The sequence below is a fragment of the Pangasianodon hypophthalmus genome, chromosome 21, assembly GCF_027358585.1.
Source record: "Pangasianodon hypophthalmus isolate fPanHyp1 chromosome 21, fPanHyp1.pri, whole genome shotgun sequence".
NCBI lineage: Eukaryota > Metazoa > Chordata > Actinopteri > Siluriformes > Pangasiidae > Pangasianodon > Pangasianodon hypophthalmus.
Window position 1 is genome coordinate 17,130,949 of NC_069730.1, and position 27,146 is coordinate 17,158,094.

Below are 27,146 nucleotides of genomic sequence, written 5' to 3' on the forward strand. Positions count from 1 at the left end.
CTTGTTTCGTAGCATTAAAAGTAACTATAAACAGATAAAGGGTAAAATGTGACGTTCTTCGATAATAAAAAAAATTATAATAATTGCCAAATTGCTGTGGTATAAGAGAAATAAAACACTGTGCAACATGCAGTTATTAGAAAATGATCAGCTTCAGGGTTGGTACTGTAACGTTAACACGCCTAAGTGTTTTATTCCTTCCATATTGTATATGTGTGTATAATATTTAAAGTAAAATCAGATCCTGAATCACATAACATCCATCAACGATTCATCTATTTATTGAATATTTTGGCACTTTTACAAAGAAATAAATATATATTCTCAAAGAATGTTATACAACCAGTGTCCCTGTTTTGAATGCTGAGTTTTAGTGTTCATTTTGTCCATTTTTTTTGGCCATGAACAACCACTGACTACTAACAACGAGGCCATCTCAGACTGCATCACCTCTCCCATTTCACTCCAAAGCAGACAATAAAAATCCATATACAGATACAAAATTTGGCACAGACATCAGAAATACCAAGTTCATCTACAATGAAAGTCGACATGTAGAAAAATGCGCAGAGGTTTACCAAGAAGCTTTACTATACATCATGGAAAAGAAAAAAGAAACCAAGCAGGCTATGATACACAACAACTCATTCTGGAAAGTACGATACGATTCTGTTCAGTACATTCAAGGTTCGAAAGCACATCTAGGCCGCTCCACGACGAGTCAATGAGAGCCATGTGTGGATTTAAAGGCTCGCTTCGTGATGAGCGCAGTAATGAAAGAGAAAAACACAACACCACCCAGTGGTTGGCATATGCAACACACACACCCACACCCACACACACACCCACACCCACAGCTGGCATTGGTTTATAACAGCTTCAAGACATGGTCGTTACCTTCTGAGCACACTCACTCAGAAAGACAGCTGGTGTCAAGAACACAGAAAGCAGCAGCTTTTTTCCTTCTTTTTTCTATTTTACATGCATTCTATCTATCTATCTATCTATCTATCTATCTATCTATCTATCTATCCTTCTTTAGGAATACATTTTTTTCTCTGTACATTCAAAACATATGCATCTCAATCAGGTAAGTACATCATTTGTTCTCTCTGTACACTCTTTGTGTGTTGGATGATACAGTGAAAAATAAATAAATTGCATTCATAAATTCAATAAATAGAGAAATAATAGCTAAGCGTACAAGCTGAATGTAGAACACAAGTATTACAATGATTCTTAAAGGAATACTCCAGTGCTTAAACCAAACAAACAAACAGAGGAATAACCCAGAATTTCTATCCATTACATACTGTACATAGCATTCATGTAATTACCGACGACAATCAATGTTTCGACGTTTTCCTGTACTGAAATTAGAGTAAAAAAAAGAAAATGTTTACTTGAAACGCACTTGTCATGGAAGTCTAAGGGCAGTGCTTGAATCCTGTGAATAAATTTTAGGAATTTTAAGCTCGAAATCTGTATAATTCCTCCATTTAGAGATCAGATCAGTGTTTCAAAGGGAAAAAAACATACAGAGTTATGTATTATGTGTAAAGATGACACAATACCATGTTTACTTTACTGATATCGGTACTGAAACCTCGAGTATCAACTGATATCGATACCAATCTGATATTGTTATTGTTAAAAACTACTAAAAAGCATTACTAAGAGATGTTTTTTTAACTGAAGCACTTCACAGTTAAACTCCTCCACACAAAAATCACTTACATTATAAATAGAATAAATATAATAAAGGAGAAAGTATAAATATAATAAAATCAATCCTAACAAAAGAAAAAAACAGTTAAGACTCTTTATATGTAAACATTTCCAGTTTCAAAATGAAATTTCTTTTCCAAATCCAATTCTAATCTTTGCTCTTTGTTACACAGATAGATGTTTTTGTCTGATATATGATCAACCGTTTTTTTTTTTTTTGATAGCTTTCTCTTATGTCTTGCTCATCCTACGACCTTTCAGAAGTTTTGAATTTGTAAAATGTAGTAGTGTTTTTTGAAACATTCACAGTATTTAAAGGTTCATTAGGTATAATTAGTCGATTTTTTCTTCAAGATTAGGATTCTTAACACTTAGTTAAGTAGTTGGGGCATTTGACATTTTGATTATTAGTTGCTTTTTTTTAACTTTAGCTCACTGCACCATTTCCACCAATGTTCACAAAGCTCTGCCCTCAGGATCTTTGGTGGCCCATAGAGTATCCCATCCAAACACAAGCAAGCATTCCGGACCGGAAGTCAGTTTTCCAAACGGGTTTTCTCAGCCACTTAGTACACTTGTGCTAATGTCATGGCTTAAACCACTTTTTATCACGTTTTACAAATCTTACAGGGTTTTTGTACAGGTAGGAAATAAGAAAATGGACTATTACACCTTTAACAGCTGCCCTTAGACTTCCATTATGAGTGAATTTGGACTAAATGGGTTTTCCATCGTGTTTTCAGTACAGATGTTTCAGTAAACATCATGATTTTTATCAGTGGTAATCACATGTAGGTTGCAGATGCACTGATTAGAGATTTGACTGAAAATAAACACGCTGTATTCCTTTATTAGACTGCTGTGCATTCTGTTTTTTCTTTCTAGGGTTAATTACCATGTTTGACACCTTGATTAATTAATCAGGACTAACTCATTAATTAGGGTTCGAGAAACTTTAGAACCATCACGTGGAGTATGTTATATATCACGTCGCTCACTGATATACTGATACACGCAACTCAAACTCGGCTCTTAACTGATGAAGAGACGATAAATACAAAGCAGTTACAGGACAATCAGTGAAACTTTCAAACTATTTAAAATGTCGATGTTTGATAGAAAGCGACCTTCTCATTCTGCTACCGTCTGCATTGAAAGCATTTTCATATTGCACATGACTGTTTTTTTTTAATTCACAGAATAATGACTGGTTCAGCTGTGCTAATATTCTACATACATTTATTTCTGACTGAACGAGACTGAAAGCACACGTAGCAAACACAGCAATGGTTATGTCCCCAAATAAGTCACAGTAAGGATACATAAAAAAAAAAAAAATGATTGTCAGCAAAATTTTGGTTGTGTGACTAGATTGACATCAGACTACACTTTGTAAAGGGTCTGAGAATTATTCTGTATCAGTCATTCATTTGAAACGTTTTAGCCCTAAATTTCTTTATTTGCAGTTTACGTTGTTTACGTTGAAAGTGATCACAGTCCATGGTGCACCAACAGATTTTTTTTTTTTAATTCCTAACAATAGTAGTATTAGATATTCACTGCTTTCAGTACTGTAAGCTAAAAAAAAAAGACATCAATAGTACATTTTTTAAATTCAATATCAGTGACAATTTTGTTATTTTTTGAAGTGAGATATAAATAATTGACCAGCAGGCACTTTGAAGAGTTGGTAATATAATATAATTTATTTTATTTTATTTTATTTTAGTTTATTTTAGTTTATTTTAGTTTAGTTTATTTTAGTTTATTTTATTGTATTTGAATATGCATTATTTTATTACCAATAATAAAGCACAAAATGTTTTAGGGGACTTTTAATTTAATCATAAATAAATTTGTCTTTGTGGTCAGAAATTCACATATTTTCACTAAACAGATATAATTTCTTTAGTTGTCAACAAATCAATTATGATAGCATACAGATTCTTAAACGTTTATACGATTATATGGCACATTTTTGTAACATAAATATCTTTTTCATTTTTTTAAAAACCTGTTCTGATATCAGATATTGAATTGTTTTTAGCATTTTTTTTTATTAGCTACAGAGTCACACTTGCAGCACTGGCCTAAAAACAACGCACGAACAAAAGAAATAGCAACAGATTTAAACCAATACTATATTTATGCAAATATAGATACTAATTCCCGAGTCTTTACGTTGTTGACATACTCTGTACGTGCGGCTGATTGTAAAATAATTTGTAAAAAAAAAAAAAAAAAAGACATGTTTACAGCCTTTTTATCGAGACGCACATTTCATTACGGAAGCTTTAGCCATTTTTACAAGCAATGCTGAATATAGAGAATTTCTTTTATATGGTCACTTTGAAAAAACACTATTTTACAGATAAGACGATATCAAAATAATCATATTTTGGCACTTCTTACTATAGATGAACAATGGCAGAAACACGGAGTACTTTAATACACATAGATTCGCTCTGTAAATCTGTCACACTTTATTTCCAAATATGTAATATTTAAAGATTGTAAAGTTTCATGAGAGAAAAATATACTATTTTAAACATTTTAATTAGGGTTTAAAATGGATTATACTCTGTAACAGTGTTGGGTAGATGACTGAGGAAATGTAATCTTAATGAAATTATTGTTTAGCATCTTTTTCATGTTTATGGAAGGAGTCTCCAGTGTCAGTGTCGGCACATTTTCTGACACAAAAAAGACTTCAGGTCAAAGGATATTTTTTTGTCTTAATAGCTTCAAAAGAGAGGGAGAGAGAGAGAGCGATAGATAGAGAGAGAGAGAGAGAGAGAGATGCTGTCTCACAGACGTTCCACAACATTGAAAGTAACTATAAGTGGATAAAAAGTACGACATGTCATGTTCATTAATAAATTTGAATTAATTATAATTGTTAGTAAGTTGCTGTCGTAAAAGAGGAATAAAACACTTGAGAGCATGCTGTTAGAGGAAAGTTGATCATTTTCGTATAACAGAACACCCCAAGTGTTTTATTCCTTACACACGGATAGTATTTTGCGGTTTGTGCGACAAAAATGAAAATTTAATCCGAAATTAATTGACAAAAAGAGATTATTCTGATCACAAGTATTTTTAGATGTATCCAAGTAGCAGATTTTTGTAATCAGATTACGTAGTCCAGACACCATGTAGTCCGTTCCTACTCAACGCTGCTCTTATGTCTAAATTTATTTGCAGTTATTCGTTATTCATTCATAGGAGCATTGCACGTCTTCGAAACCCACTGGGTCTGTAAATTTTTTTCCAAGGCTGAAATCGATTGCGGGTCGTCTGAGTTCAAATGTTCTACCCATCTGATTGGAGTGAACATCAGTGAGAATATATCTGTTGAAATATTATGCACCAAATATGATTTCTAATGGCGTTGAAGTGCTATCTGTCAGAAATCTTCAAAAATATAATTGAGCATGTTCATCCTTGACTAACAACGATGCTCTTAATGTAGCATTTGTAACAAATTTTCTAACAAAATCCTAATTTATATGATATGTATCATGTCTCATGTATCATGTGTCATGTATTTGTTTCAATAATGGACAAACATTGATAATTAGAGAGCCTCTTCAGCCTGTCCAGGGAGCGAGACCCTACGGCTAGAGTAAGGTTTAATCAGATAGGGGAGGTTTTAAGGGGCGGATTTAGAGCTGGCTTGTCCAATCAGACGCTCAGGTTGGCAGGTTGAGGGTGGCACTCTCGGCCTGGGGGCTGGACATGCGGATCTGTGAGCTGCTCTTGCTCAGGATGGACAGCTGCGTTCCCCCGTTCACACCACTGCTCGCTAGCGAAGGATGACGCTGCTGCTTCAGGTCCACAGCAAAGTACCTGTTCACCGTCCAGCTGCGCCATTTCCTCTTGATCTCCGACTGCACCTTCAGGCAGAAACTTGAAAAGGTCATTTTTTTATTGGACTCAGCTGCAAGGGTGTACCGCGCTGTCCCACCTGCCCGAACATGAAATCACTAAAACTCTCCTAATGCATCACACAGAGAAGTGGAGAAAGCTGAGTTCAGTTCAATCTTAGGTCTTAAAGGAAAACTCCTCCCTGAAACACATTAAATACACTTTTATTGAAATATCTGTGACGTGTTTAGTGATCCGGCTGCTAGTTTGTTGGTTGGTTCTGTAGTTCCATTATTCCTGTAGGAAGTTAGTGATTCTGTCCCGTGCTGATGTCACAGGAAGACACTGTTATTGCTAGTGCAGTTCCAATGGCATTCAACAGGAGAAAAATATTTAATAATCTCAAACATAAAAAGACCTGATAACTGTCAGGTTTTGCTGCTAGCTCCTAAAAACAAAAGAACAACAGCTTCTTTTCTCACTCACCATTTTCCAGCTACATTCAATATCATATTCATGAGAAATCCAACACAGAAGTAGCGATTTACGAGATGATGAGCGTGACGGTGTTGACGGTGATATTAGCATGAAAGTTGAAGCTTTGGAAGTCTGATCTGTTTGAGGAGAGTGTATAGATGAGGAGGTGAGACAGCTGGACAGACTAAAAGACTAAAGCTCCGCTGCATTGTTCTTTGTAGCTAGGGACGAAATGAGGGCTAAATCGAACAGCATTGTGGGTAATGTAAGAAACCATTAATGAAGGTGAAAATCAGCCAAAACGTCGACGTTTAAACTAATAAAGTGAACTCCGAATGTTATTACCAAACAAATGTGCAAAATTTGAGATCATAATCATAAGATTATAAATATTCAGGGTGGATTTTTCCTTTAGTATTACGCTAAAATCCCTAGTGAAGTTTTGTTGTGTGGTCCAAAAACCTTTAAAAGCCATTTTTTATTTGCTAGTTGTTGCTAGCTAATACAATTAGCACTGGCATATAGAAAGAAGGCTAACTTTAGATTGTTGTAAAGTTAGCTATGTTAACTAGCTAGCAAGGATATTATAGCTAGATAAGACAAGCATGTTGTATTTGCTCTGAATTCAGCTATCATCATGAACATAATTAGCTACTTTTAACAGATACTTCCAGTGTTCATTCAGTTACACAGAAGATATGATAAGATATGATTAGAGGTATCAAAAAAACATGTTTGTTATTGTACGAGTAAACGGCTGTACAAATGACAGCCATGTATAACAGTCACACGCGACGACACACACACAGAGAAAATGACATTATAGACATACCTCGCCATTCAGGAAGCAGTACAGCACGGCTACCACGAAGCCCTGGAGAGAACCCGAGTGAGAACTGGAGTTAAGCAATAATACTGTTGATCTCAGGGTGTGTAGTAAATGTGTGGAACGTTACAACATGTCACTGTTTCTTCCATCACTCACTGGTGTAACTGTGATACATGTTTCACATTAAATCGTCATAAAGGGATGTTCACTTGCTGTGACTCTTTCAAAGCTAGTAATGTAATAATGTTGTTTCTTTAAAGCAGCAGTATGCAATTGTTTAGAATCCTTTGCTACTTTACAATTTAATTTGCAATTGCAATGAAAACATTGCCCTTGTGAGGTGTCTTTTAATGAAAAATGGGTGAATATAATTTCAAGACTGGATAAATGTAGAGTCTGTCACTAAGAAGGTAGTCAAGTCCATTAAATGGAACTGTTGTGAATCACATTAAAAAAAAAGTTATTATTAAAATAATATGATTACTATAAATAGATAAATAAATAAATAAATAAATAAATAAATACTTCATATAACATTTATTTGATCTTAATTTTAACCTTAATAATTTATGTTAATTAGATTTTTATACATTATAGATATTTTCATGTAATTTTCATTTTATACTGACATATTATACAGTTAAAATATTCTGTTGGTTAAAGAAAGAAAGAAAGAAAGAAAGACATGAGTCTGACATGACGAAACTAGTCAGTTCCATTTCATAGAAATATTGTGAATCCCAGTTTTTTAAAGAAATCTTTAAAATTATATGATTATTGATGCTAAACTAAACTAATAATAATAATAATAATAATAATAATAATAATAATAATAAAAACTCAGCTAAAACATGAAAATCAACTAATTAATTCATTCATTCATTTTGAACATTTGTTAAAATTTGATTTTAATTTTTTTTTCATGTTTATACATTATAGATACTTTTATATCATTTTCATTTCCTACTGCTTTATTATTCTCTTGGCTGAAAAAAAGAAAGAATGAAAAATGAAGAAGTAAATAAAGTGATGAATGAAAGGAGGTCCAAGCGCTGTTTACCTGGAAAGAGCCGAGTCCGAGTTCGAACACTAGCCTCTCCCGCTTGCTGACTTCTTCTGGGGAAAAGGCGAACACGGTGTAGTGGATCCCGAACAGAGGGATGAGCAGCAGAGTGGAGCGAGCCAACCTCCTATTAACACATAACACAATCACACACACATACACACACACGTCAATCCACACACACTCCTGAGACAACTCGATTCACAGGCAATATGATGTGGCTGAATCAGTATGGGCATAATGACTCATTTTAGTGAATCGACTCTTATGAATCATACAGATTTCCACTGATATAATTCATACTACTAGTGTCTATATGAAAAGATCATGTAACGGACTTCACCTAGGGGTGATGAGAACAAAAATAATGTTTCCAGGTTAATTTCTAACAATGTCACTGCTGCACAACAAAGATATTCTACATTTATAAAAATATAAATAATGATAAAAATTATTTCACATTTGGTCTAACTTATCTTGTTATCTCATTCACAAAATCACACACACACATGCTAAAAAACTGAGTTGAGTAGAAAACTAGTGAAATATACAGATAATCTGAAGACTGGAATGAAATGTTTAATTATATACAGGAAAAGCTAATGGAAAACAGACTTTAACTAAGAGTGTGCATGTTTTGTGGAAATTGATTCACTTAAAGAATCAATTGACTTAAAGAATCGATTCACTTAAAGAGTCATTCAAAGTGAACAAATCTTTCATGAATTGCCCATCACTAGCCGAAATGGAGAGTTACAAAATCCAGATATACATTTTAGACACCAAGGTAGCCCAAAAATCTTTTTTAGCACTGAAGCTAATACTCGAGCAGTGCATAAGTAAGCGCACCCCATAGACACATTCATGTTATTGTTGTTAGTAGTTTTAGCATTAGTATTATTTTCATTAAGATTTATTATAACGTTATATTTTATTATAATGTTTTTTTTTTATTTGTAATACCTTTATTATATTATATTTTATTATAATTTTTTCTTTAAAATATGTTTTAATATATTATATTTTCTTCAAGATATGTAATAGAACATAGGCTATTTTTATGTTCTTTTATGTTAAGTTCTTTTTATGTATCTTTTTATCGTTTTATGAGATTTTCCCTAATAAAGTGCATATTTTATGTAAAAAAAAAATAAGTCCATAACATAATGTGACCTCTAGTTTCTTCTACATGCTTCAATTCAATTTATTTACAAGTGTGTCCTTTTCTTTTCAATATGAATGTCTGACCTTACTTATTTAGCTGAACTTCGTCAAATAAGTAGTCGGATTTAGTAAACTATCAGTGCTAGATAAATGTTTTCAGGAAAAAAGTAAGCTAGCATACTACCAAAGTAATAAATTAGAGTTAGTAATTTCAAATACAACATAACATTTTAAAGAAATGAAACAAAATTTGAACACGGATACTTGCATGATGTCATCAGCTATTTAGGTATCTAATACGTATGTCTGTATAGATGACTTTATATCAGTTAGCAGCACTAGAATGTGTGTTCACAGTTACATAGCATCAACCGCCACGCTAATCACTAATCATGCTAGCACTTTTTTTTCCAAATCAAAAATTAAATTACAATTTCCATATAACAATCACATTTCCATTGAAATTAAGAATTAAGACAGACATCAGTGTTATTTTTGCCAAATCCCCAGATGAATTCATGCAGGTAGAATGAAAATGCTGCTGATGGTTTATCACAGGTTATCAAACACACACACACATACACACACACACACACACACACACACTTACAGGGTGATGGTAGAAAGCTCTGACATCCTGCACGAATGCTGGACAGCCTGTGCGGGCTCACTGAAGCATTTCTGAGCACAGCTGCTAAACACGACAAAGACAACACAACAGACGACAAACACCTCTTTAGGACAAAATGTACACACACACGCACTCAGATTCCCCTTGCACTCTTACACACTTGTGAAAATGCGAAACAATTCACAAAACTATTTAAGCAGGAGTACTTAAGAGTCTCCATAAACAGACACACATTCACCACACACACATACCAGTTTTCTATCTTTGTGAGGACCTTCCTCTGACATACTGTTTACTCTAGCTAAGTAATGTTAGGTCTACACTTAAACTTAACCCTAACCTTATTCTCACTAACTAGATGGAAATATTTATGCTGTTTTTACGTTTTCAATGTCAGGACCGGGAGATTGTGAGGACATTAGACACTATCCTATACTAATGGGGACTTACACTGCTTTTTGGTTCACGCAAAGGGATAAATACACACAAATAACACGCAAAGGTATACAGAGTGGACCGCAAATGTCAGAAGTCTGACTGTTTATGTGTAGTTTCGCATGTTCTCCCTGTGTCATCTTGGGGTTCCTGCCAGTACTCTGGATTCCTCGCACCTCCCAAAAACATACTACTAGGTGGACTGGCTACACTAAATTGCCTCTTGGTGTGATCATTTGTGTGCGAAAACTGGCGTCCTGTTCAGGGTGTATTTCTGCCTCAGATCTGGATCCAGACCCGCCATGAACCTGACTAGGATAAAAACAGCTCTGACAGTAGTTCTGGCTGCAAGGTTTAGGTTTACATCAAAGCATTTGTTCTAATACGTTATCATTTCTATAGGAACTACACTGGGACTTATAGAGTGGACACTCTACATTAACAGATTAAAAAAAGTGTAATTCTTGATATGGTGAAGTGTTCTGTGAGGAGATGTTAGTTATCATTTTTGGAAGGAGTCTCCAGTGTCAGTGCTTTGTAAGTCAAAGGTAAAGCTGTAAGTTTTCTGACAACGGAAAAAAGACTTTGCACTTTAGGGATTCTCAGTAACGGGAAAAACTGTGTTTTATGTCTTATTAAAATCAAGAGAAAGAGACTGAAAAGAGAGACTAGGAGAGAGACAACGCATACTGAAGATGTACCTATGTGGAAAGACATTGTAAATAATGTCATAAAACTGCAATAACGCTTGGACAGTGACGTTCCTCTGCTAAAGCATGAAGCACAGCTGCCATTAACTGTCTATACAACATCACAAACATGCCCATGCCAAGCTTTCAATCAGGCTAGACAAAACTGCGGCTTTACATCAACACTGTGTCTTTCCTTCTACTAAACATTCTCATTCATCAAATCTTAAACCAGTCAGTGCCATTCATTCTTCATACACCAATCAAATCTACACAACAGGTTGCCAGGGCCTGAAACATGAAGAATCAGCCAATCAGGTGCCTCAGAGCTACACACAGCGCATGTGTATGGGAAATGTGTTGCCATGGCGACCAGGACAGGCTTACTTACAGGTAAATGCTGGACTCGTTCCCTCCGACATCTGGCGACTGCAGCTTCTGGACGAGGATGATGATGATCCCAATGAAGAGCACAAAGTTAATCTGATGGGAAGGAAGATAAAAGAGTCAGTGTTGCAGTGCCAGTCAAAAGTTTGCACACCCTTGATATGTTTTATATTATCTTTTACCATAGCAATGTTGAATTCTCAATTCTGACTGGTAACAAGGCAGTTCACAGGTTTACATTAATGTGATTCATTTAATGTTATTGTTTCTATAGTAACAACTAACGCAAGGATGTATGGCGGACACTTAACATGAATGGGTTAAAAAACATCCTCTCACAAGTTTTGTTGAAGATGTTTATTTAATATTTATGGAAGCACTCTCCAAAGTGTCCAAACTCCTCTCAGGACAGAGGCGTTCGTTCTTTATGTTTTCTTGGTAACCTGACAAGCTGAGTTTTTTCACTCATTAACTTAAAGAGAGAGAATAAAGCTAACAGGAAAGCTTAACAGGAACTAACTTGTTTTGTGGACATTCCACAATATTAAACGTAACTATAAATGGATAAAAAAAGTATGGCATGTAATTCTTTAATAAATAAAAACTTGTGGTGGCAAATTGTAAAAGAGGAACAAAGCTTCACATTGGGTCACCTCACACTACACTACCACAAATTATTCTCCTATAATAGCACATCCTCAAATATTTTATTCCTTAAATATATACTTGAACATATTTTGGAAGGAATGTTGTTTTGTCTTATACTTGAAATTCCTTATGACGACAACAACAACAAAAAGATCTAAATGCCACAAAATCAGCCAACAAATTATTATTTTTTATATATAAAATCTTTATGATATTTTTATAGTTGTATAATAGCCTATAGTAATTATAATATCAAAACTCATGGACAACTGGCATTAACCTATATAGAGTCTTGTACCTATTGTCTATAATTTCATAAGACACAGAGTCTCAGAAATTGATTTAAGCACTTTAGCCTTTTTTTAAAATAATTTTTTTAATTAGACTTGTATACCTACCATAATTGAAGTCACAACAGGTCCCTTGATGACCCACCAGAGGGCAGTGTTGTCATTCATATCCCAGCAACTGCAACAAAACAAGGATGCAAACTAAAGCGATGTTTAATCTGATTCTTGTGATCAGGTTTTCCTCAGAAGACCAAACCAGCCACACTTTAAAGGCCGTGATTAAAAGGACAAGACAAGTTTCTTTTGGACTTTCTTGCGTTCACATAAATAAAACATACCCGGAGTCGTCAAAGTGCAGCCGCAGAACCGCCCATATAGTCACACAAATAGTTGGAGTTCCTGTAAAACAAACGTGACAACAGAGAAGATAGTTAATGGCAAAAAGACACTTTATCTTGAAAATATATATTGCAAGGACAATAGGTGGCCATTTGTGATCACTATAATGTACAGATAATAGCATAACAGCAGAATCAGATTACAGGGGAAAAAAATCCACCCTGAATGACTTATTAATATTTACTAATAAGTGATAACAGGTGATTCCCTCTTATTCTCATTAGGAGGTCATTTGATGTGGCTACTGCCATGGATATTTTTACACTGCTGGTAATTGAGATAAATAAAACATATCCTGCATATTCTATGGTATACGTTATAACTGTATTATTACCAATTAGTGACCATGACATGAAGCTTAAAAACGATGCAGCCTACCCCAGCCGATGAGGGTGTACCAGTAAAAGTATCTCCTCTCCGGGAAGAAGGTCTCCACCAGCAGAGTGAAGAGATACAGGCCCTCGATGAACAGCCAGAAGTAGTTGGACATGACGCAGTAATGGAAGAACACCATCACCGCCTTACACGCCACCTAGAGGCCATTTCTTCCAGTTAGTGTCAGAGTACAAGTATATCCTCATTCGTCTTCATTTACTGCAACAGCATGCACTCCTGCAACAGTGATTGTGCTCGTTAAGCACTCAGATGCAGTGATGTCATTAGCGTGGCCTCTGATTGGCTGCTGGAGAATAACGAGCGTGTCTGAACAGGTATTGATATGGTAATTTGTTACTAATAGAATATTTCTATGACCTGGCGAACTCCAGTGCTGTGCTGCTGACAAGCTGTTAGTCATACACAAGCAGGGGCAAACACAATGCAGTAATGATGTCTATAAGGTGAAAACCTGCAAACATCAAGGATCAGAAAGGGGGAAAATTGTGATCTCACTGACGTTAACCATGGCATGATTGCTAGTGCCAAATGGGCTGGTTGGAGTATTTCAGAAACTCCTGATCTGTGGGGTTTTTTTTTGTAATACACATAACAGCGTCTAGAGTTTACACAGAAACCAAAAACATCTAGTGAGTGGTAGTTCTGTGGGCACAAACACTTCGAGGTCAGAAGAGAATGGCCAATTGCTCAAACAGACCCGGCAACACTTTCCCAATCTAATAATATGCCAGGCAGGTGTAAGCAATAGTAATATTTATATGAGAGGGATTAAAAACAGTTAGACACACATCACTCGAGGGATGTAGCTGAGGTTGAAGAACTGTCTCTGCTCTGCAAGTAATCACACACCATGCTGACAGTGCTGAAAACTACCTCCGGGGTTTGCCCCCAGTGTTTTCCACTTTTTCTGAGGGGTATAGTGTTAGGGTTCATATTAAAAAAAAAAAAAACTTCTGGTTTAGGTCACGCCCACTTTGGGTTTAAATCCAAATACAAATATTTGGAGCACTAAACAGATTTAGATGCAGATATAAATACAGTGGCATTGTGTTACACCCCTAATATAACTACATGTTACATTAAATGTTACTATAAATGGATAAAAAGTATGATGTTCCTAATTGCTAATTAATTAAATAATGTCAACTTGGCAAAATTGCTGTGGTATAAGACTAATAAAACACTTCAGGATATGCTGTTACAGATAAGCAATCAACTGCAATCACTAACACTCTTTAGATTATTTTTATTTTAAATGTATTATTTTTATTTTTATCTCTATTTTATTCCTGACATGTCAATGTGAAGAGTTCTTACCGTGTGGACAAAACAGTGGTCGCTGTCCTCCTCAGCATACAGCACCCCGTCTTTAATGAAGACAGAGATGGCTCTCAGGATGAACGACACGAAGAGGTTCATGTGGATAAAGTTCCTGGTGCAGTGCAGCTTCCTGTCAAAACCCCGGAAAAGTCAAGCCTCTCTATTACACTCAGGGAACTGCTCTGAATTACACTTAAAACAGTCTGCATTCAGAAATACTCCGGAGCCAAGAAGAATAACATCAGCTACATAAAGAACTCTCCACTGGGGTTGGAGCGCATTTCATTGCAACTCCAGCTACAGCAAGCAGAATCAAATCAGAATCACTTTGAGAAGGGGAGGCCAAAAAACAGGCCGGCTTCCAAATGGCAGGATGAAATGCAATTTCCACTGCAGGAAAATCGAAGCTGAAATGGGATTGAGCCCTGAAGCGATTTCCCCAGTCTCTGCTATATATAAGATGTGATTAAGGCTTAGCAGAGCTTTTACTGACCTGAACCTGCAGAGGATGACCATGGCGGTGGTGAGGGATACCAGAGATGTGCTGTAACCCACTGTGTACAGAGCTTTCACTGATGCATAGTACATATCCTGCATAAACAGGAAGCAGCATAGAGTAGCTTAGAGCCATTTATGCAGAAATTGTACATCAAGATTTAGATCCCAGTTGTCACTACACACTTATACACTACTCAGACAGTTCTACATTAAAAAAAAAAACAAAACTACAGAATGCCATTTAAGGCCAATATTAAATATAAAATAAATCAAAATGGTGAATTAAAATCCTCATAAAATAGCTTACATTCCATACACACATTACAACTTCGTGATTTTGATGTAATATCTCTTGGCTTCATTAAGTTGTGTGCACAATTAATTGTCAGCGGAAATTATTGTTATTATAATAGGTTGCGCTGGAACAAGTGTTATTTTATAAGCTGCTGAATAATGACTGATGAAGCCGTATTGTTAGACGTTTATTTCAATGTGTGCCATCTCCTCATTCATATGTCTGTCTGTCTATCTATCTATCTATCTATCTATCTAGTGTTTTTTCTTTTCATTTTTTTAAATAGTCTCTTGCTTTTATATTACATAATATTACACTATATTACATTTGACAGCAAAGAAAAATCTGCTCTTCAACATTTTCTATCCCTAATTTTTTTTCTTGTGGTCTAGAGGCAGTGGACGCTATTAAAAAATTTTAAAAAAAAAACGTAAAAATCTGCTAACCATGGAGGCATGAACTACACCCCGGTGATTTGCATAATCTGAATGGCGAAAGCAAGAAAATCGACTTAAGCAGGTGCAAAACCCGACTCTGAATGTGTAACTTTCTGAATGCGTAACGTAAATATGGACTTAAGTCACTAACTCTGAATATGATCCACAGAAATTAACTATTGTCTTGCAATATTTACATTTACTATGTATTTTGTGTATGTTTTAATGCATTGTAATGATTTTCATTTCGACCGAAACACACCGGCTTGGTGGCGTTTTCCTCAGACAGACAAGCATCCACGTAATGTGGGTAAGGCTCCGACCAGCCGTCCTCTGTACAATTCCTACTGATCTTCCCGAGACCTGAGAACCGAAAACAACCACAAAGTAATCACTCTTACACATTTCCACACTGTATTCAACAGTTTAGAACAAGATTCAATACTGTATTATAAAAATACCCCAAAACAGTCTGCTTCATACATGAAAAATCACTCACCTTCCTCAGGACTCATGAACTCAAAGAGCTCAGGGCAGCTGACCACCACGATCTCGCCCACGCTCGCCGCCTGCCAACACGTCAGGTTGTCCCACTCCCAAGCACAACCTGAAGGACAACAAAGCACATAAAACAACACTGACTACAGTAGAATAATACACCATATGCCAGGCAACCTTTTAAAGTCGTGTCACACACAATCTTGCTTGAAGGATATGGAGATCTTTTTTTTTTCCACAAGAAGAGCACTAGTGACAAGAACTGGGTAGCCTTCACAGAAAAAATGATCTAGTCCCATACTTGATAATATCATGCCTATTCAACTAGCAACCTGTGGGCTGAATATGAACATAACATCATTTTAAACAGCCACTCCAGACCTCTTGAAATAATAATAAGTAATAATAATGTAGATGAGTGCAAATGACATGGCCAATATTTTGAGGATTTGTGCCATTTTCAAAAGTAATTGTGTTGGTGTTTGAGAAAATTTGTCATATCACTATGGCTGAATTCTGACAAACAGTTAAAAAAAATGGGGGGGGGGGGGACTGGAAATATTTGAGGGATTAGAAACAATTTCTTTTCCATTTTGGTTTGTTCTGAACAAAAAGCAATATTTTTACGTTCCTGCTCCAACATTCCACACCCCTCTCTTGGAAACTGGTTAGAACAGAATAAAAGAATGGTTAATAGCATTCTTTATATATGGTCAAGAGTCATTTGTCTGTCAGCTTCCATCTTAGCGCTAATGTTAGTTGATGGCTAGTTGACCTTTGCAGTCTTACGCATAACATTAAGGATTTTCTTTGATGTTGCAAATTATTACCGTGATTTCCACAGCTATTATGTCAGAGTATCCTTCTACTTGGCAATGCAATTTGTTGCTTGCAGAATTGCTTGGAATAATACTTATTGCACAATTTGTCCTGCCGTCGCCCCATCTTCAAAAACCCAGCTATAGCGGCTATCTAATATATCTTCCTGTAGAATATGAAAACACAGCGTTTCACGTTTCAGAGAGGGTTCCAAGTAGAGTCTGTTCAGGAGCTGAAGAATAGTTAACTGCTTATACATTCACATATATATATTCTTAAAACATTCCATGATTGGTTTGTCTCAAAGGGGTATCCTTTAAAGGTTCTATGTAGAACTTAACATCAGAGCGTTTCCTTTTCAGAAGATGTTCCAAGACTTCCAATTTCTGCCTGAGGGAACCCTTTTATGAAGCTAAGACCCGTAACTCAATCAACTTTGAATAAAATTGAGTTGCAGATTCCAAAAAAAACATCAGTGGAGATGCTTCTGTTTTTCTCGTCCATCTTTAACAGCGAGTACCCCTTGCTGCAGAACCAAAAATCCAGGGGGTGGCGTTGGACCTGCTCCAGATCCTCCTATCTGGGTGGAGTCAAACCAAAAGCCAAGGAAGTGGACACAACTCAGTGTTTTTCAGGCTGGATAAGTGTGTTTGTTAGGGTTAGGGATTAAAGTTGGGGTTATAGGAGGAGTTGGAGCAGGTCCAGCTCCACCCCCTGGACTTCTGGTTCTGCAGCAAGGACTATCTCACTTACAGAAATAAATGAAAGCCTACATGGCCAAGACTAACCAACAGGGCACGGTTGAGCCAGTCCTGCATGTTGCCTCCTACCTTATGCTTCCTTATGATCATTGTGTGGAAAAAAAAATCCAATCCTTTCTCATCCCCATCTTTCTTTGATGCAGGAATTAAATTCCACTCCTCCAGTTCCCTTTAGTGCCTCAGTGTAGTGCTGAAATCATCAGTATTTGCTCATATAAACTAATCCAGCCATAACCTCTGCTTCCGGAAGACAAGAGTTCTGAGCAGGGAATTCTGTTCGGGAGTGCTTTTCCCTAAAATCCCTGCATCCTGGAGCTCTCTCAGAATGAAATAACAGCATTAGTGCGACAGCAAGGTGCCAAATCATCAGAGCAGTTAATCTCTGATTTAAGAGATATGCTCTAATACCCAATGTGATCATCATTAGAATTTAAACCCAGTCAGATGGAACACTCAGGTTTGAGACAAAATATGAAGCTGTTTTTATATTTCGCAGGCCTAAAACCCGTTAATCCGTCTCTGAAAAGCAGATTACATTCACCAAAACCCAGTCAGTCAGTTGTTTTTCTGTGCAGACTCCAGGTGGTTTCTCCAAAGCAAAGCCTGGACATGCTAAATTGGAACGTTCCAGATTTATTCCACACAGCCCTTCTGGTTGTTATTTTCGCAAGCAAGGTAATCGACTCCAGATGTGTGACTTAACAAGAGTCTACAAATAGAGGACAGGGTTCATAATTCAGTTCAACTGATATAGTTCTGCAATTTGTAAATCTACAGTATCCAAGTGAGAGCTGCTCTGGACCTGTGCCTGATGATCTCCAGTCATAAAACAAGCACAGAACACACCCCCCAGCTTCTCACAACACTCTGGTTATTCCAGAGTTCTCCTCTGCTTTCATGCACGATGAGAAGATGGTGAAATGGTGCAGCAGATGTAGAGATTGGTTTTGTCTGGTTTGTGGAAAGACACTGCTCCCATCCTACACTCTAATCTGTTTTTGCTCTGTCTGGCAGCCTGAACACAAAGCTAATTACATCTTAAAGGGCAAATAAGAGCAGTCTTGAACTAGCAAAGGAAAGATGGAATGGCATTCGGTATCATCACTGTCCACCATCATGGAGCGAGTGAATAAGCTGAAGGAAAATTCCTGCATTTTTCCTCACATCTTCACATAGTCATACACATAAAGTCTACGTTTGAGGCAGTCGTTAAATTCCTATTCATGAATGAATGGACGAATGGTCCTTGGGTAGAACATCCACAAATTTTCGGGAAATCATCACTCATCAGAACATTCGTTTTTGCTCAAAACTAGATGCTAGTGCTGACTCACATCACCAGAGTGGACAGCAGGACAGCAGGCGTTCGTGTAGTGTGTGATACAGCGCACTCATAAGCTCCGGCTGTGGTTTATTATTGCTGTTGGTCCCGGGCTTCATAATGGAGCGTTACGAGAGTCTATTCGGCTTCTGCTTTAATGAACAGAAGATACAACAGCTGGAGCACCTCTCTCACCTCTCTCTCACCTCTCTCTCTCTCTCTCTCTCTCCTCTGTATCTCTAGCTAACGTGGCTGTTTTGTTTCTACCTGAAAGATTTCCTGTCTGCAAAATAGCTGTCTGTTCTAGTTTGAGGTAATAAAGAAATAAAGAAGCAAAGACCTTTCTGAAATGCATACGTCTACTGTACTTTGTGGCAATCATTTTTCCAACTACTGGGTTTGAAATTAAATCGAAAAGTTGAAAAATTGAAGCTCAAATAAAGTGAGAGTAGCCTCAGCCTTTGAAATTTTGAGTTTTGTCCGAAACATGATAAGCTGCATTTTGTTTTTCATTTTAGTAACTTGAAAAAAGTGAAAAAAAAGAGAGACTGGTGAGGGAACGACTGTTTATAGCTGCTATAACATAAGTGATAACAGGAAGTAACTTCCACAACTTTATACTTTTTACACAACTATGATGTGTTTTTCTGTAATAACTAAAAAAATGTTGTGTTGTAAGAAAATTGCTGTGGTGTAAGAGGAATAAAACACATTGAATGAATTACATAACAATATAAAATAACAATAACAGCCAAGCGTTTATTTTCCTGTACCAGCTCATCCCCAAGTGTTTTATTTCCTTAGTTAGTAGTTTTTTCTTACAAGCTTTATCTTCACAGCATTGTAATACAATGGCTTTTATTTTTATAAAGCAAAAGAATATTTTCAGGTATTGGATCGTTGAAATGATGGTACGTAAAAAGTGGTAGGGTAAATGGTGATATAAAGCATTGATAATTTGATTGGACATCCTTTTTTTTTTTTTTTTTTGCCCAGATGCTAGTTTTGTGATCTGAAACAAACCCACCTTCTTGTAAACGAAGCCTTAAAGGTCCTGTCACAGTTCTTATAACCTGGTTTCATGGCTCAACTTCAGTATAAAATAGCGACTTTACACAATTGCTAAGCATGTAACTTTATGTCATTTTAATTGTAGCAAATAAGAATAAACACCTCAAATGTGGGTAAAGAATGTAAATTAGACAGTTGATATATCATCAGAGGTGGTAAAACTAGAGATTTTTTTTTTTAAACTCAAGACTACTCATCTAAACAAATCCACCAATATAAGCTGAATTACAGCTTCAAATTCTTCACTCACATTAAAATAGTAAGTAGAAAAATTGACTTAAATTATGAAAGTAAAAGAAAGTCTGCCCCAAATGCCACTAAATTCAGTTTGTGGTGAATTAGTGCCTCTTTCACCAAACAACAAAGAATGTAGGAAAAAGTTAGCTAAGGTTAACTAACATCAGTTTTATCTCTCAAATGTTAACTAGCATGATAATACCACTGACCATACAAACTAGCTGAATACTAATAGCTAGCTGTTAATGAATACAAAGTGTATCACATTAATGGGTATTAAGTCTCTGTTAAAGTTTTAATTTGTTTTTAGCTTGTTTTTAGTTGCAAAAAGACTTTACAGATATGTGATTACAGAGAAATGCAGTGATGTTTGCAAATGTAGTTGAAATGTTGAAATGTAGGAAATAAACGTCAAATGTATTAGGTGAAAGAAACACGTAAGCAAAGTACAAATACTTAAAAGCCAGACTTAAGTACAGTAACAAAGTACTTTGTTACTTATCATTGTACACAGCATGATATTAACAAAATGTACAAAATGTCTAAAGAATACGATTTGATTAAATACCAGCCTTGCCACATTTATTATTGGTTATTCATACCAATAAATACTACATCTAAGTGTGAAATCTACAAGTAAATTGTTGAAAAGTTACTATATTAAGCTGTTAAGGGTGTTAAAGCTCTTAAAGAGAAGGAGCGGGACTGATGTGATTGGATAACGCAACAACACCTAACCATAAGCATGATGTATTTTTTCTAACTCCACCCCTTTTTAAAGTGGTTCTAAAAATACTGCGTTACAATTTTATGCCGTTGTTGTTTTCCTTGCATTCTTTTCCCTATGTAAAATGGATAGATGTTCAGTATATAGCTTAACAATTATCTGAAACATTTTCTGGCCACAGAAACATCTTTCAAAATGCCTTCCAAAAGAAAACGTTTTCATCCAGCCGTGCGAACGTGCCCTTTAGAAAGCACCCGCTGACTAAATGGTAGGACAGCAAGCTGCTTTACCTCTTAAAATCTATTATTTTCTGCTCTAAACAGTCCGATTTATCCGGAGCGGCCTTGAGGGTGTCAACGCTATGAGTCAGAGTTCTTCTCTCCCCTTCCTCTTTCTCTCACTTTGTCCTTCTCTTGCTCTATAAGTGTGAGTAGTCCAGCTGGCTTTCCCATTCCCGTCACTGTTACAGTATCTGCTGCCAAGTATCACACTTCCTGTTTACTGCTGATAAATATAAGACTTTAGCAAGAACATGCATGTGTGACGTCCAATCTAGCTAATCTTGATGGGTCATAACAGCATACGATGGACTAAAACTTCCTCTAGTTTAGCAAAACTTACCGAACTCCTGGTCCTGCGCTGGGTCGTGAAGCGCGATCCTCTCCATGCATCTCTCCTGCTCGCGCTTGATGACACAGTTGGAGATCAAGGATCGTACGGGCTATACAGAGCAATAAACAAGAGTGTGTGAGCAGGAGTTCAGACACAAAAAAAACCCCAGACTAAATGTTGGCAGCACGTCATGTCATGGTGCCTGCTGAGACACAGTGCTAAATGGTGTTTTCAAGGGCATGATGGCAGTAAAAGAGCCTTCGTGCCTCTTCAGGCATGAACATACTCGATCTCTCACCCCTGTATTCCACTGGATCATCTACATTCTGGCTCTTAGCTCCATAGACTGTAGCTCATAAGACTGTTAATGATCTGTACCAAATGACTGTATCAAATGAGATGTAGACACATGCTGATAAATGCAGGTAAAATTGATTAAATGAATAATTTTGCAGGGGAAAAATCGCATGACATCCCAATTACTTCAAACGTAGCCAATCAACCAAGACATTCTAACATGATATGGTGGTTATCTTTGAATAACATGTGAAACTATTGTATTTTAAAATGACCGTGACGGAGAAGTCAGTTGAATTTGACCGTTGTAGATACATGAGCCTAAGCATGGAAATGACTGCTAATATTACACTTCATTACACAATGAAGCATAAAGAGTGACATATAGAAGTCACTAGTCTCCTTTGCAACACGGACATCCATCATAAGAGGATTCTCAAAGACTTTTTAGTCCGTTCGCACTAAATAATTAACTGGAATCTGTGCGTGTTATTATTACGTTCTACAACATATTAAGTTGTGGTCTCAAGTTATCAGGTATCTCGTGGCCACGACATAAATTTGTGTCCGCGGAATATTATCTTTTTTCTCAGTATATTAATCCGTGACCGTTGCCTAATTAAAAAAAAATATCCATCATGTCTCCAGAGACTCTCTAGCTGCCCAGTGTTTGTTACTTGATATAAAACGCAAGTGGAAGTCTATTTAAAATCTTTTCCGTAAAAAAAACCACATCCAGTTCGTCAGTAATATCACACAGATTTATAGACGTGTTTTTTATGACACAGTGTGACTTTCACTTCACCGTGTAGCTGAACTCTGTGATATTATTGAGGCAGCCATTTTGTTTCCGCTTATTTTTTTAGCGCAGTTTGCTATCATTTTGCTCCTCCTTTGGAACTTTAACTCTAAAGTTTGGAACCTTAATTTATTTGAAGAAAAATTCAATTTAATGCAGATAATATAGTTCTACTTTGAACTTAAGCCTATAAAAAATATTCATGATCATTTTTCATGATAGTAAGATTATTCATCATATATTTTTTAAAGTTTTAAAAATAAAATTCATCGTTTAAAATGAAAGGTTTGAGCAGGATTTTTTTTTTTTTTTTTTTTAAAAGGCATTTTATTATATGTCTGTTTTTTCATATGTGCCTCATAGCTTCAGAACAAAACTAAAAAAAAAATCTTGGTTGATTGACTTTTGAGGTAACGTGGTTAATTGTGTCACTGGGCCTTCTGAATGAATTAAAATAAAATAAAAAAAACACTTGGAATAAATGTTCTGCACATTTTTTTTTTTTTTTTTGAGGGAAACACATTTGTTCAGCATTGTCAGCTCACAGCTCCAGAAACCCCGGTTCAATCCTGAGCTTTACTGTCTGTGCGGTGTTTTCTCTAGTCTCCTCATGTTTTCTCTGGGTTTTCCGGTTTCCATTCATCTCCCAAAAACAGGCCAGTAGGTGAATATGTCCTCACTGCAGCCTGAAGCACGATGACGGATTAGATCCACTACGCACTGGATGTTGTAACCCCAACCCTAACCCTAACCCTGGACGAATTACTTACCGATATACTGTCTCTGCCATCAATCAGTCCATCGTTTTTCTGCCACTTTCCTGTCGAAATAGATTTGCACATACTTGAGCGCACGTGTGATTAAACGTTCATGACGTTATCGAAACCTACTACGCTGCATACGTGTTACAACATTCAGAACATAATGGATCTACTCCAATATGTCATGGCACTACAGGCTGCAGTGAGGACCTCTTGCAGTATGTGGACTGGCTACATTAAAGGGGTGAATTCACACAGACATGAGAAGAACACAGGGACCCTGAAGCTGTGAGGCTGCAAAGAGAAAAACACATTTCCCCTTCAAAAATGTGCTGAACATTTTGTCAAGTGATTTCACAGGACATTCTGCACAGAACATTTCTCATGTGATAAACGGACACCTATTGACTTGAACTGCATAACTTCTAGGAAAGCAAATAAAATATGACAAAGTGTGACATTTAGCTAGAACCCCACAAGGTAATCTGCTTCTGTTTTTGTTTGTTTTTACAAAAAAATATGCAGCTTTTATTTAAAAAATGAAAAGAGCAGAAATGTTTCCTTTTGGTTAACAAGGGTTTTTTTAAAGGTACTTTAAGATTTAGCATTAACTAGCTGCATTGATAATTATGTCAATGGAACATCCTCACAAGGATAGTAAAAAAGTGTGTGTGTGTGTGTGTGTGGGAACGACAACAGAGCTGGGTCATTGGATTGAGCAGAAAAAGATCAGAAAACACACATACGCATACACACACACTCACGGTTATATGCTCATGCATTCGTGTATTCGAGATTGAACACACTACATTACACACAACAACAAACTTGCATGCACTGATCTGGTAGCGCTCCATCTCTTCTCTCTCACTCTGCCAGTCTACAAACCCATGCTAACTTCATTTCTCTCCTCTCTCATCCCCAAACTGATCTTAATATCAGATCAGCATTTCATTTGACAAAGACAGGCCACTTGTATTTTTTTTTTATATTTCACAAAACAAGGCTGCTTTGCGACAAATGTCTTCTTCTCTCATTGCAGAACCGCAGATGAAATAAGAAACCTGCCTTACACACACACACCTAGGCAGTGGTGCAGCTCTGTGGTTACAGTTGTGAGTTCAAATCTCAAGTCCATGAGCAAGATCCTTAATCCTAAACTGCTCATTTCTGTGATTAGATAAATAAATCACTCAAGTCATTTTGGATAAAAGCTTCTGGCAACTAAGTAAATGTACATACTTTCTATGCAAACCTAATATAAATATAAATCATACTCTATATAATGAAGAGTGAGCTACATTAAAGCTGCGGTAAGCAATGTTAGCACTTCTTGCTAGCTTCCAACACCAAAAGTAGCTTCCTCCACCTTCTGCCGTAAATCCCGCACCTTTGTTCAAACGTCTCTAAAGATGTGTATTCTGAGATCAGAAGAAACGGCAACACTCTAAATAACCACTCTTTAATAACCACTCAAAACAACCACTCTTTACAACCATGGTGAGCAGAAAAGCATCTCATAACAGGCCAAAACTTGACTGTACAGTGGGCACAGTGAGCTCACTGAAACATGACAGCTAAAAATCGGAAAAGCGTTGTTTTTTCCGATCTTCACCTGTCCAGTTTTGATCTCAGCTGTAAGGTGTGGAACCCGATGTTATCTTCTGCTCTTGTAGCCTGTCCACCTCAAGGTTCAACATGTTGTGCATTCTAAATGCTTCTTAGGTATACAGGTGTTCCTATTAAAGTAAGTGTATATAAAAAATAGAAAGTTTAAAAGAGTCTTTACACATTTAGTATAAGCATGAGCAGAGTGTTGTTAAACTGTGAATTTGCTACGATAGCTCACGTCGCCTGTTCTTTTTCAAGCATGAAACTCCACAAGCGTAGTGACAACGTGAGAACACACACTTCACACATTTTAGTGTGTGTTATTACCAGCAATGCCAGACAGTGCAAATTAGTAGCAAGTGCTTAATTAACCCCTATATTCTGTTCGGCTCAGAATACTATTTATACACTCTATACTATTAATAAACATATAGCAATAATAATTACAAAAATGCAAGTGTGTGTCAATCACTAATGAACCTGTAGGAAGAAAAAAACAATTTAACAAGTTATCTTATTCATATCGTAGAGATCAATTTAGATTTTTCAATTCTGATCTGTCAGAAGGTGATGATTAATTTTCTATAACGGCAGCTCCGACAGTAGTCCCCCGGTATTTATGGAAGGAGTCTCCAGTGTCAGCGTTATAGTCAAAGGTAAAGCTGTAAGTTCTTTCTTGCAACATCTTCAGGACAGATGAGTTCCACAGGCTGGTTCTTTTGTGCTATTACCTTCAAATGACAGCCTGATGAGGGAAGCGACTGTAGTATAACAGGAATCAACTTGTTCCCACAATATTGAATGTAACTATAAACAGATAAAAAGTACGATGTTCTTTAATAAATCAAAAATTCTATAACACTTCAGGATGTGCTGTTATTGGAAAACAACTTCAAAACAACTTAACAGGTAACAGTAACTCTGCTTTACACCACCCCCTCATTGATTATTTTCCTATTACAGCACACCAAGCAATTGTTTTATTCCTTACAACATACAAAACTGCAGTTAAATTTTAAAAAAAAACTGCTCTGGGACAATGTAGTGTACACAACATGATGGTTCATTTTTTTTTCTCAGGAGGAAGTTGAGGCTGTAACATTGCTACTGTCACCGTGGATGTGTTGGTACAGGATCTCCACAGCCGGGTCGAGAAGTTCCAGTCAGCACGGCCATCTGCTGTGCGTGAGGAGACGCCTCGTCCCTGAGTGCTAGCGATCATATGGTCACCCACGCCGTGCATCCACATGTGCATCCACGCAAACATGTAAACCCACGCTCACAAATCCCTGACTCACACATACACACACACACGCACGCTTGCATACCGAAACTCTGACTCCAGAGTGCATAATGTGTGTGTGTGTGTGTTTGTGTTTGTGTGTGTGTGTCCTCACTAGAGAGATACAGAGGAGGAGGAGGAGCAGGGGGAGGAAGATGGCCCCAGGTCGCTTCATTCTGTCTGCTGGTGTCTGGAGCGATTAATGCAGCCTCCGCAGAGCCTCAGTGACTCCTCAGTCTAAAATCACCTGCAAAAAAAGATTTGATTTATTATTTTCTTATTTCTTTTATTTGAGTCTCGGGAAATGCACAGAGGGCAAGACCTCGTTTAGAGCAATGCCAGCTCTGACTTACAGTTAGAAAAAGTTCAAAAATAGATGACAGAACTGTATAACATTGCAGACGAAAAGAAAAAAGAAATACGATGAAACAGTGCACAGTAAAAACAAAGTGGTTTTCTAGTGAGTTTAAGGACGTTGTTGAGCTCCTGAGCAAGACCACTGTAAAAGCAGCTTTTTATTTGTCAAAAAATTGACAAGTTTTCCCTTTTTTCTCCCAAACTGAAGAATATAAATCTAACACTACCATGAAGAAATGATCCAGATTTGTTGCCTGGCAATAGTGAGAAATATGTATAATTTTTTAATAAGGAGAATTATGGAAGGAGTCTCCAGTGTCAGCGCTCTGTAACAGTAAGTTTTCCACCACAGGAAAGTCTTCAGGATAGAGGATTTTACGTTTTGTGATTTCTTGGTAACATGATAAGCTGGGTTTTTTTGTTTTGTTAAATACAAGATG

General features: G+C 36.7%; 1 protein-coding gene across 6 annotated transcripts in view; it reads right to left on the minus strand.

Moving 5' to 3' along the window:
• Positions 1 to 265: 265 nt before the first annotated feature.
• adcyap1r1a (adenylate cyclase activating polypeptide 1a (pituitary) receptor type I) overlaps positions 266 to 27,146 on the minus strand; it is a 34,366-nt gene continuing 7,485 nt past the window's right edge. The window contains exons 2-15 of one of the 6 annotated variants that reach the window (XM_026946112.3): positions 26,465 to 26,596; positions 21,609 to 21,708; positions 16,053 to 16,160; positions 15,816 to 15,916; positions 14,817 to 14,914; positions 14,321 to 14,453; positions 12,986 to 13,139; positions 12,547 to 12,607; positions 12,317 to 12,386; positions 11,275 to 11,366; positions 9,739 to 9,819; positions 7,962 to 8,091; positions 6,905 to 6,946; positions 266 to 5,637 (exon numbers count right to left, since the gene is read on the minus strand). In XM_026946112.3, the coding sequence (XP_026801913.1) occupies positions 5,413 to 5,637; positions 6,905 to 6,946; positions 7,962 to 8,091; positions 9,739 to 9,819; positions 11,275 to 11,366; positions 12,317 to 12,386; positions 12,547 to 12,607; positions 12,986 to 13,139; positions 14,321 to 14,453; positions 14,817 to 14,914; positions 15,816 to 15,916; positions 16,053 to 16,160; positions 21,609 to 21,708; positions 26,465 to 26,524 (1,455 nt within the window). In that variant the 5' untranslated portion in view covers positions 26,525 to 26,596 and the 3' untranslated portion in view covers positions 266 to 5,412. Of the gene's footprint in view, positions 5,638 to 6,904; positions 6,947 to 7,961; positions 8,092 to 9,738; positions 9,823 to 11,274; positions 11,367 to 12,316; positions 12,387 to 12,546; positions 12,608 to 12,985; positions 13,140 to 14,320; positions 14,454 to 14,816; positions 14,915 to 15,815; positions 15,917 to 16,052; positions 16,161 to 21,608; positions 21,709 to 26,464; positions 26,597 to 27,146 lie in introns of all 6 variants that reach the window. The other 5 variants (XM_026946111.3, XM_026946115.3, XM_026946113.3 and 2 more) reach the window with 5 other exon arrangements.